At 54.9% G+C, this 11,201-nt stretch overlaps 2 protein-coding genes across 5 annotated transcripts in view; one reads left to right on the forward strand and one right to left on the reverse strand.

Moving 5' to 3' along the window:
- The window catches only part of Acsf2 (acyl-CoA synthetase family member 2), a 55,469-nt gene that overhangs the window by 4,443 nt on the left and 39,825 nt on the right, over positions 1 to 11,201 (reverse strand). For all 3 annotated transcript variants that reach the window (XM_050157070.1, XM_050157069.1, XM_050157068.1), the window contains exons 2-11: positions 9,520 to 9,715; positions 9,054 to 9,182; positions 8,770 to 8,823; positions 8,308 to 8,426; positions 8,012 to 8,177; positions 7,360 to 7,455; positions 7,061 to 7,218; positions 6,716 to 6,807; positions 6,178 to 6,254; positions 11 to 118 (exon numbers count right to left, since the gene is read on the reverse strand). In XM_050157070.1, the coding sequence (XP_050013027.1) occupies positions 11 to 118; positions 6,178 to 6,254; positions 6,716 to 6,807; positions 7,061 to 7,218; positions 7,360 to 7,455; positions 8,012 to 8,177; positions 8,308 to 8,426; positions 8,770 to 8,823; positions 9,054 to 9,182; positions 9,520 to 9,715 (1,195 nt within the window). The remainder of the gene's footprint in view (positions 1 to 10; positions 119 to 6,177; positions 6,255 to 6,715; positions 6,808 to 7,060; positions 7,219 to 7,359; positions 7,456 to 8,011; positions 8,178 to 8,307; positions 8,427 to 8,769; positions 8,824 to 9,053; positions 9,183 to 9,519; positions 9,716 to 11,201) is intronic.
- Chad (chondroadherin) lies at positions 125 to 6,168 on the forward strand. 2 transcript variants are annotated; one of them, XM_050157077.1, is made up of 4 exons: positions 125 to 2,997; positions 4,703 to 4,866; positions 5,099 to 5,244; positions 5,474 to 6,168. In XM_050157077.1, the coding sequence occupies exons 1-3, from the start codon at positions 2,116 to 2,118 to the stop codon at positions 5,238 to 5,240; spliced, it is 1,188 nt and encodes a 395-aa protein (XP_050013034.1). In that variant the 5' UTR covers positions 125 to 2,115; the 3' UTR covers positions 5,241 to 5,244; positions 5,474 to 6,168. The 2 variants fall into 2 exon arrangements, with proteins under 2 accessions (XP_050013034.1, XP_050013033.1); XM_050157076.1 differs by having other exon boundaries at positions 5,099 to 6,168.

Below are 11,201 nucleotides of genomic sequence, written 5' to 3' on the forward strand. Positions count from 1 at the left end.
AGGGGCTCACCTCCGTGTGAGGCATAACTCGGCCCACACTCTCAGCCTTCTTCTCCAGGGTGTCCTCGGGGTAGTTCATGAAGGTCACAGGACTGTTCTCCGTGGTTCCATAAACAACCTAGGGGGGGTCAAAAAGACTGCTTGGAGGGGACTGAGTGGCAGTGATGACCTACCCTAGTTAGCTGAACGGTGACAACTGGGATGAGGGGACTAGAGGCAGAGGTCAGGAGCCAGAAGAGCAGATCTCTGCAAAAGCCCCTGATCCGCAACAAAACCGAGAATGAAGCCAGTCTCTGATGGCCAGGGGTTCGGTCACTCCCCTGTGGCGCCTGTGGCTTCTGGCATCACCAGTACCCATACTTCTTTCCTCCCATCTCCAGGTTGATTCAACCCTACCTTCTTGATTTCAGGCCACAACATCCTCTGTCCTCCTCCTCCTCCTCTAGCCAAAGGCCCCATAAACTTGATGAGAAAGCCAGCCTGCCTTGCTTGATCTAGCTGGGCGTGGTACGCAGACACAATTCCCCTCCAACCTGGGGCAAGTGTTAGGGTGGGTGCCCCGCAAGCTCTGGAGACTTTCCTATGCATTTATTTTCATCAAAACAAAAAATACAGCCAGAGCAGGAATTTAAAAGGCCTGTGGCAGCTCCAGTGGTCAGAACATCCTGTGCAACAGAAGAACTAGCAGCCAGCCTAAATACCATCAGAGAATCCTCTAGGCCAAGAATGACCCCCACACCCCCAATTCTAGAGGCAGAGGGTCAGAGGGGTATGGGGAAGAGCAGGCCTGGGGACCAAACCCCCACAACTATGTATTGGGTGTCATGAGGTCTAGATACCTTGGACTCTATCAGGTCTTTCTTGGTGGCCTCCATTCCTGTGTATCAGGTGGTGTGGCTCTGGCATAGTTGGGGCATGGTTCCTCCCCCACCTCCCCAACAGACAGCATCTCTTGCCAGGCAACTCAGAGCTCACCCTGGGCCAAAGCTGTAACCTGCCTGCTCACCCTCCCTTCTCCACAGGGCTCCAGACACTGTAGCTGGCAAGTGAACAGAAGCCAGGTCCACTAGGGCGGGACTGCCCACAACCCAGCATCTGGCCCGGGTTGGTCGCCTGTAGCCAGCCGCCCCCCCCCCCACCTCCCACCAGCTCACACAGCCCTGGGGTCATTGCCCACGTCTGGCCTCTGCCAAGTACACGTTGGCGCCACTAGGCCGCCACTCTGAGACCCCCTTAGGGGTGGGTCCTAACCGCGGAGGAGAGGAGGATCCAGAGATGGGGATATTTGGGGGAGATTAAGGAGGGGGGATGTGCAACTGTGCTTGTTCAGTGGCCTGTGGTCTCCAGGTGTGCTGCCAGTCCTGCGGTTCACTACCCCACCTCCCCCTCACACACAACAGTTCCCACTTTTCCATTTAGCTTTCAACCCCAGAAAAGGGAAATGCGGGTGCAAAGCGCAGAATGAGAAGCCCAGAACTGATAGAGAGGGGTCATGGGAAAGCCCATATTCGTGGGTGCCACGGCTCGGAGAAGGGACGGGGGCAAAGGCACCATTGCTAACCAGCATCATCAACCAGCTCTCTCATCTCCTTGGGGTGAACTGAGAAGGGTCTACCCAGAATCTGGAGCCAGACCCACAGCGGCTCTCACGCTTCGCCTGCTGGGCACAACAGACCCATTAAAGCGCCGCTGGCTGGCTGACCGCGGTGAGACGCATCCGGCTGTCGGGGCCCCACTTCCTCCCGCCCCGAATCCAGGGTGACCTGTCTGCCAAGGGTGTAGGGGGGAAGGGGACGTGGAGACTCAAACTTGAGCAAATAAATAAGTTCTGGGAACGCCTCCCTCTGCCCAGTGGAAATTCAGAGGTCCTCAACACACCTATTATCCCACCCCCAGGGTGGGGGTCCAGGTAGAGGAGAACAGAGAGAGGTGCAGCATAGAGTTTGCGAGGAGGAAGCAAGGGGCTGGGGTTCAGGGGAAAGGTCCCCAACCCTACGCATGGTCACCTGCTGTGGAAAGAGCCCCTAGCCGTCGAGGACAGGGGCTCATTTCTGGGCGGGAGGGGGTTAAATCAGTGGCTCCGATGCTCCACGTATTAGCTGGCTCCCCTGCCAAATGCGGTCAGGGCGGCCCTATAAATGGGCCGGTAGACACAAGAATCGAGGACTTGCTGCTGCCAGCGCCCCGCAGCCGCAGCCCCCAGCCCTGGCTCCAGGCGTCCCGGCCATGGCCCGCGTGCTCTTACTCAGACTGGTCCTATTTGCCATTCTCCTGCCGGCGCTGGCTGCCTGCCCCCAGAACTGCCACTGCCATGGCGACCTGCAGCATGTCATCTGTGACAAGGTGGGGTTGCAGAAGATCCCCAAGGTGTCAGAGACAACCAAACTGCTCAACCTCCAGCGCAACAACTTCCCAGTGCTGGCTGCCAACTCGTTTCGGACCATGCCGAACCTGGTCTCCCTGCACCTGCAACACTGCAACATCCGGGAGGTGGCGGCTGGTGCCTTCCGAGGCCTGAAGCAGCTCATCTACCTGTACCTGTCCCACAATGACATCCGGGTGCTGCGAGCCGGAGCCTTCGACGACCTGACTGAACTCACTTACCTCTATCTAGACCACAACAAAGTGTCAGAGCTGCCCAGGGGGCTGCTCTCCCCTCTGGTCAACCTCTTCATCTTACAGCTCAACAACAATAAAATCCGAGAGCTGCGGGCTGGAGCCTTCCAGGGTGCCAAGGACCTGCGCTGGCTCTACCTGTCGGAAAATGCCCTCAGTTCCCTGCAGCCTGGGGCCCTGGACGATGTGGAGAACCTCGCCAAGTTCCACCTGGACAAGAACCAGCTTTCCAGCTACCCCTCCGCTGCCATGAGCAAACTTCGGGTGGTGGAGGAGCTAAAGCTATCCCACAACCCCCTGAAGAGCATTCCAGACAATGCCTTCCAGTCCTTCGGCAGATACCTGGAGACACTCTGGCTAGACAACACCAACCTGGAGAAGGTGAGTGCCCTGGCCGCAGAGTTCTCCTGGCTCCTCTCTGCTGGGAGGCCAACCTAGTCCCTCCCTGTCCTGGACTCCTAGCCCCCTGATTATCACCAAAGCAAGGAGCCCTGCCACCACACTCTCAGGCTTTGACATATCACCCCATCCCTCTCTCCCTCACCTGGTCACTATGCTTCTCAGCAATACTCTCTCTGGACTCGTCCTTATAAGAGACGGGCTGTTCTGGTCTCACAAAGGGCCTCTGCCCCAAACCCCACAGTGAGCAGTAAGCACCTCTTCCTGTTGAGTTTTCCACCCCCTCCTCTGCCCTCTTCCCAGTCTCCAGGAAGCCTGCCATCCCATAAAGGAAGGTTTGTCTGCTGAGGCACCTTACAGAGAGGCTTGAGTGACTCAGATTCACAAAGAGACCCTGTTTCTGGTGGGGGCTGGCCAATGTGCTAAGGTAAAATGAGGTGTTGAAGGTTATATGGGGGGGGGAGCAAATGCCTTTAGGAGACTTCTTCCAGACCCTCAGTAACCCTGATGGATGCCCCCATCACCTCTGTGGGTTCAAACACCCAGTTTTACTCAACCTCAGGTCCATTTCAACTGAGTAGGAAAACCAAGACATCGAGACCAATGCTCCACCAAGATGCAGGTTTGATGCTCAAGGGGCCGGTGAAGGAACACGTGATCCTCAGCACAAGTCCCCAAAGTCTCCTCACAGAACAGACCTTCTCACTGCCCCCTGCCCCCAGGCAGCCTGTTGACTTTTGTCATTAGACCCCTGCCCCCTCTTCAGTCCTTCCTGGATCAGTCTGGCCAGCTGGGGCTATGCAGGAGCAGAACCCCTTTCTTGGAACTAGAAAAATCACTCTGACACACAGTTTCAGTCAGGAGGTCTGGGCAGGGACCAGAACAAGAAAGAGGACAGTTTTGTCATATCCCAACCTGGACCATGAGAGAGGTCACAGACAGGGGGCTGAGGGTAGAAGCTAACCTGGGCAGAAGCCAACCTTGTCTGGATAGACAGAGCCTTCTGGGTGGGTCTTCTTCAGCCTGGCCTCACTCCAGCTGAAGGTAGACCACCCTAGTGCCGGAGTGGGGGGCAGTAGAACAACATATGGGGGCTGATTTAGAATGGGGAGCCCAGACAGGACCTGTGACACCAGGGCTCCGATGAGGGCACCAATACATTTCCTCTGGAACTGTCCATCCTGGCCAACGTTCCCACCAAGGTAAACATAAATAGCATCTGGCAGAGGGCAGAGGAGCAATGAGGACAGTATTGGGGGAAATCCTGGGACCCTAGGGATGTGGGGAGCCTGGGCTCACTGCCCATCCCACCAAACACTGACCAGGTTCACCGTGTGCCAGTCTGGGCTCTCCAAGCCAAGCTCTGGCTGCTCCACAGACTCATGTTTGTGCAGGGAGGTGGAGGGCAGGGTGTGGTCCTGCAGCTACTGTTTACTGGCTAGGTGACCCTGGCCAAAGGACTGGACATTTTCCACCTTCATATTGGAAAGGACACCTTCCATCTCAAAAAAAGGTGTGGTGGATTACATCATCTAGACAACTTGGTCATTCTGCTTGGAAAATAGCCGCTTCTCAACAGGCGAGGGCTTGTGTCCTAGCCGCTGGCCTCTGAGGGGAGGACTAGGAAACCCTGGACACTGGAATTGAGATTCTCTCGCTTCTGCCTTCCTTATCCCCCCCCCCCCAGTTCTCAGATGGCGCCTTCCTGGGTGTGACCACACTGAAACACGTCCACTTAGAGAACAATCGCCTGAACCAATTGCCCTCCACCTTCCCCTTTGACAACCTGGAAACCCTCACTCTCACCAACAACCCATGGAAATGCACCTGCCAGCTCCGCGGCCTTCGGCGGTGAGCATATTCTTTCGTATAACCCCAGTTTCTCGTTCACACGAGGTTCTCGCAGTAAGGCAAGCTGGATGGCTACCTGGTAGGTCTGGGACTGAGAGGCTCAGTTTTCCCACTTGTCAAAAGAAGATGACAGTTTCGGATTTTTCTGGGGCCCGATGCATCCTGGTCACTGTCCCTTCCCCAAGCATTCCCACCCAGCTTCCCTAAGCCCCGCGATTCTTTGTCTCTGCAGGTGGTTAGAAGCCAAGACTTCTCGACCAGATGCTACCTGCTCCTCCCCAGCCAAGTTCAAGGGTCAGCGTATCCGTGACACAGATGCCCTCCGCAGCTGCAAATCCCCCACCAAGAGGTCCAAGAAAGCTGGCCGACACTAAACAGGTGGGGGCCGGGCAGGGAGGCCACCATTGTCTGCCTTTGGAGATTCTAGCCAGGGTGCTGTTGTCTCCCATCATGTCATCTCTGGAGGGGTGATCAGATCCTCTGCTTACAGGAAAAGGAGGGGAGGACTGGGTCTCCCCCTCCAAGGGGTTGGCCTAGGACTTCCGCCATTCTCTCTGATGCCGTCGGGGTGACTGAAGACCTAACAACCATCCTTCCCTCACTGCAGGTCCCGTCCCAGCCAGTCCTGGTGACTGCCTTCTGCTGGAGTGACTACTGACTCCCCCCTACCATGCATACCTTCTCCCACAGCCTCTGCTGGTGCACAGAGCTGCCCACACTTAGACACATCCTGGCAGGGGGCACTGGACTCTCTGTTACCACCCCAGCTCCACCTAATGGGGGTCCAAGGGAGGACACGGAGCCTCCCCCCAGTCACTGTGTCTGGACCCTGCCATGGCTCCTCTCAAAGAAGCTATTGCTCTGAGTCCGTCAGAGCCAAAATGCAGTGGTCACTGGGAAGGCCACACGCCTCTAACCACCGTCCTCAGTTCCCTCCTTCCCGGCCATTTGGAAACAAACATCAGGCCCTTGTCCCACCCGTATTGCCAGAAAGGATTTCAAGCCCCTGTCCCCAGTCCCAGCCTGCCAGGACGTGCTAACAGGATACCAGTGCTTGGCTGCACATCCTCCATGCTGCCTTTCAGCCCCAGACTTCCATAAACATAAATTTATGTGTGTCTAACATTCACTTCCCTCTCACCGTTCCCTACACCTCACCAGGTGTTAGGTAATAAGCGCACAGTTTTGCCTGAGTTCTGCTCCAGGAAGCAGGGAATACCTGGAGGTTGACCTTTCGGCTTTCTGATCTAGCTCGCCAGTCCCTACTCACTACAGGTCAAGCGTAGTACCCTGGCTCTGACAATCACTCACCACCAGTTCCTCCATCTTCATCCTGCGGATGATGGCTCGGATCAACTCGGGGGGTGCTGGGGACCCAGCAATCACACCTGGATCAGGAAGAAAGGATGATGGGATTGGTGGTCCAGGCCTGTAATGCCAGCAACCTGGGAGGCTGAGGCAGGAGAAATGCAAGTTCTCAGAGTCTGACTAGGATACAGAGTGAGTTCAAGGACAGCTTGGGTAGCTTGGTGAGCTCCTGTCTCAAAAGCAGTCAGTAAAGGGCCAGTATACAGTTCTGTCATAGAACACCTGCCTGGCATGCAGGAGGCCCTGGGTTCAATCCTCAGTATCACAGACAAATAGAAGAGAAGCTAACACGTTTCTTCGTACAATACATAAAAGTGGAGGTTAGCCCAGCATCTGGGGACACTTGGGAGTTACCCTCCTCTCACCCAGGTTTCTGCAGTGCCCCCCCCCTTCTGCCTCCTACATAAAAAACTGGCCTCAGCAGGGTCAGGGAAGCAAAGCTACCCCAAGCGTCGATGCCTTCGACTGCCCTGCACCTCACCTCCACGCAGAGATGAGCAGTCGTAACTGGAGAAGTCCGGCTGATTCAGAACATCCACAAACATCGTGGGGGTGCCATACAGGAGGGTGCCTCTGCACAAGGGAAGCTCTCGAGATTAGGTTTAGAAGTGAGAGGAAACCCCTTCCCTCTCCACCATGAACTCTCAGTACAGATCAAAGTTGTGAGGAACAGGAAGAAGTTCAAGGTGGGACTTGGTTCTCTAACCCCTCCCCCCAAGGTCTCCTGGCTGGAGGAAGAAAGCATCTCAGAAAAGGGGAGCAGGTTCAGGAGTGAGGATTTGGAGGATCTCATTAGCCCACAGGTGGCTTGTCCACCAATGCCCACTTCTCTCGGCTGATGGCTTCCAGCGCCTTCTTGCCATTGAAGCTTGGAGAAGACAGGAGAAGGGTGGCACCGTGCACTACAGACACCATTGTGCCCCCCACGGAGCCCAGGCAGTGGTACAGGGGGCTGGGCAGCACCAACCGCAACTCTTCTGCATTCTGGAGATGGAGACAGGGGCTGGGTCTATCATGCAGTCAGTTCTTCCAACCAGCAGGGGGAGCCCTGCAAGCTGCCCCATTCCTTGCCCAGCTGCTCCGGGCAGCCTGTATAAACCTGCTCAGCGCCCATCCCCACCTCACCTTTGTGGGCATCTTCAGACGCTGGCCAATCAGGACGGCATTGTTTACAATGTTGTGGTGGGAAAGAGTGGCCCCCTTGGGGCTGCCAGTAGTCCCCTAAGAAGATAAGCAGGTGACAGCTTGGCCTTTTTCACCGTGTTTCTTTCCTATCCTTGGCCACTGCTCAGAGGAGCCAGAGGGGCTGAGTCATTAAGAGTAGGATATGATTGTCCTGAATCCAACTCTTCCATTTGTTTATGCACAGTGAACTGTGCAGGGCCAGATGTTAGAATGCAGAAATGCAAAAGAGAACACAACACCGCTGGCTTTGTCCTGATTATATGTCATATAAGGTGGCTTAGCGGGTTCTGACATTAATTAGCTGCGCAGATTTGGAGAAGCTCCCTCTCTGAGCCTGATTCCCCTGGATGGGTTCCACGAACTCTGCCTCTCCAAGCCTTGGACACTCTTTTCTGTTCTGGAAGCAACAGGACCCAGAAGGGGCAGGTAACAAAAACACCAGTTGATTTCCAGAGGCAGAGAGGAAGGCTGGAAGCCAGAATCAGGAGAGAGTGTTGCTCTCCTGACTTTCTCTCCCATCTCCCCATCTGAGAGGCCACACAGGCAGGGCACAGGTTTCAACTAGGCTTGGGACTGGAGACCACCGTCTTACCGAGGTAAACTGGATGTTGATGGGATCGTAACAGGACAAGAATTGCTGGTGGTAGCGCAGCTGAGTCAGATTCTGCTCCTTGCTTCCGGCTGCCACCACGTCATCCAGAAGCAGGGTCCCTGGCAAAGCAGCATCCGCTGAGATGACTGTGGTCAGATCTGGGAGCCTGGGAGACAGAGGGAGACAGAGGGGACAAGTGGCTGGAAGATAGCCCAGGAAGACATCAACTCCACCTTTGGTAGGAGGTAGGAGTCTGAGATGTCACTTGATATCCCCCAAACCCAGGATATACCCACCTTTTACTCTTCAAGGCCCCTGGCTGGGCCTTTTCCAGCTCGGGACAGATATGTTTCAGGATGTCGTAGTATTGCTGGGTTTTGAATTGCTTAGGGAACACAATGGCTTTGCAGCCTACCTGTGGGAAAAAAGTTCCCCTACCTGTGATCAACAGGAAGCCCCAGACTTAGAAGGCCTCACTAATGTCTTGCGCTCTTTCTCATATACCTCAATAGCTATCCTGACACACCCATGTAGCAACACACACACACTACCCCGACCCACACAGTCCACCCCCAACACCCACATCAGCCTTATGAATGACCCACACCCTCTCTGTGCAGCCAAAACCTCCTCCCAACCATGTGGAGCCTGAGGAGAGACACTCGGTGATGTTATCCACTGAGCACGCCCTTTCTCATCCCATCAACCTCTATAAAACCTCATGAGAAACACCCTTCCCCACCAGGAGCAAGCGGTACCTTTCGAAGGACATATTCCAGTTCTGTGGACTGGTAGGCTGGGTTCACAGACACCTGCAGGAACAAAGAGGCGTGTCAGTGTCCTAGGAAGACACCCCATTCTCTCACTGCTCCCCTCAGAAAGGGCAAGGCGGCATCTACACTCTGCCAGGGCTCTTTGGTGAACCTCGAGTGACACCAAACCAGAAGCCAAACAGACAGAGGTTTGGTTCTGTATCTAAGAGGTTTCCCCTTGAATGACATCCCTCCACATGCCCAGTTGTGCCAGGTAAACCCCTTCTCACCAGGATGATGCCTGCCTGGGCAGTGGCCAGCTGAATAAGCACCCAGGCATAGGAGTTGGGTCCCCACATGCCCAGACGATCACCCCTGCGGAGACCAATGCTCAGGAGACCAGAAGCAGCTTTGTCCACCTGGTACAGACAGAGGGGGAACAACAGGTGAGGTGAGAACAAGCAGGGTCCCCTGACACCCACCCTCTATCTTAGCCCAGGAGTCACCAAGAACAAATGGATTGCCAGGCCTTGGTGGACTCAAGGCAATGAAGGTAGGATGTCAACGTAAGAGACAAATATCCCAGGAGCCCCTGGGACAGGAGGTATCCAGGTCACTTCCGCCTCTGTCTCCTAATGCCAACAATGGGGCCCTCAGGAAGCCCCAGCACACTGCCACACGGGCATGTGCCCACTCTACAGCTCTAACAGCCAGGGACCAGCAACCGCTCTTGGAAGGTTCAAGGTCAGTACTCACCTCCTCCTTGAGCTGTGCAAAGTTCAGCCTGATGTTTTCATGGAGGATTACCAAGGCCTCTCTGTCGGGGAACCTCTGTGCTGTGGCATCCAGGCACTCACCCACAGTTGAGTTGACAAGGTGGGAACTGGTGTGGCCCTGAACATAACTGAGGCCTCCGATGGGCAAGGGGTTGGTGAGATTCACCCTTTCAGAACTGTGGAGAGAGGAACCACGGACTGGACTGGTGCCAGGCTGGGCCTCCCTGGCAATGACATTCTGGCACTCCCAGCTAATAAGCGGCTCAGGTGTTTACAATATGTTGGTATATTGAGGACCAATAGGTTTTCTCTGGATTTTTTTTTAAAGTAATAAGTTCTAATGTATCCCAGGCGGTTCTCAAATTCACTGACTTAGCAGAGGATGGCCTTGAACTTCTGCTGGGGTTACAAACCAGCACTACTAGCACATCCAGCTTCATTCTCTGCTGGGGCCGAACTACATCCTCGGGCCCTCTCCAGATCTGGTAAACTTACTATCCTCACTTGCTTTCTTTTCCTAACCTTCAAGCAGCAGGAGAGGGTCAAGGTCATCCTAAGCTGGGGGCAAAAGCCTTGTGCACCTTCCTGGAAGCAATAAAAGGGGTCCCCAGGGATCCTGATGCAGGGATAGACAGAGCTGACAAAAGCTATTGCACCTGCACCTCAGTCCCTGCCTCCCGGAGGGTAACAGTCACTGTGGTTCTTCCTGGGGATGCAGTGAAGCCCATGGTGGGACCCAGAGTTGGGAACCAATGCCTTGGGTTTCTTGGCTCCTCAATGGGCCAGTTTATCTCTTCTGGGTCCAAAGATCAAAGACAGAACGGGCAAGGAACTGGATGGTGGCACTAGGAAAGACAGCCGAAAGGTGTGTGCCTGGGAACGGAGAGTCCCGTGCCCCGTAGACAGAACCCCCAGGCTGCCACTTCCAGATGCTGTGGAAATCAGAGGCTATTGCGCCAGAAGAGGATGGCAGCATCTGAACCACATGGTGACCTCAAGCACCACAGGGCCACAGGCGAAGAGAAGCCGGTGCTCCAGTAAGGATGTCCTACGTCAGCCAAGACAAGCTGCCCCTGGGAAAGCAGCTCCATCTCCTTCCATCCCCCTCAGAAAGCAGGTTTCTTTAGCACACACTTGTAATCCCAGCCAGCCCCAACCTTGAAGTATGGATGAGATTCAAGATCACCCATTCTCGAGGCAAGGAGGCTGACGTGCAAAGATGTCAAGGGTCAAAAAGGCTAGGAACAGCTAGATTGGAATGGAAGCGGTTGTACCACCGCGTGTTATTGCCAGGCTTGCTCTCCTTGCCCTTTCTCCTATGTCTTCATCCCAAGGTCCACCATCAGAGAGTGTTTAACGTCGTGTTAACTTTTTCCCCATACTTCTACCAAGCGACATGGGAGGGTAGGGCAGTATTAAGCAGGGACTGGCAGATTTCTCCAAAGAATTAAGAGTTCTAGGAACTCAGGGCTGGAGAGATGGCTCAGCAGTTAAAAGCATCTGGCTGCCCCTTCAGAAGTCCTGGTTCAATTCCCAGCGCCCATACAGCAGCTCACAGATGTCTGTATCCCCAGTTCCAGGGTGTGGTAGTCTGAAAGAAAAAATGGCCCCCAGAGGGAATGACATTTGTGGAGGTGTGGCCTTGTAGGAGGAAGTGTGTTA

This window comes from Alexandromys fortis, unplaced genomic scaffold (assembly GCF_014885135.2).
Source record: "Alexandromys fortis isolate MF-2015 unplaced genomic scaffold, M_Fortis_MF-2015_v1.1 scaffold_31, whole genome shotgun sequence".
Taxonomy (NCBI): domain Eukaryota; kingdom Metazoa; phylum Chordata; class Mammalia; order Rodentia; family Cricetidae; genus Alexandromys; species Alexandromys fortis.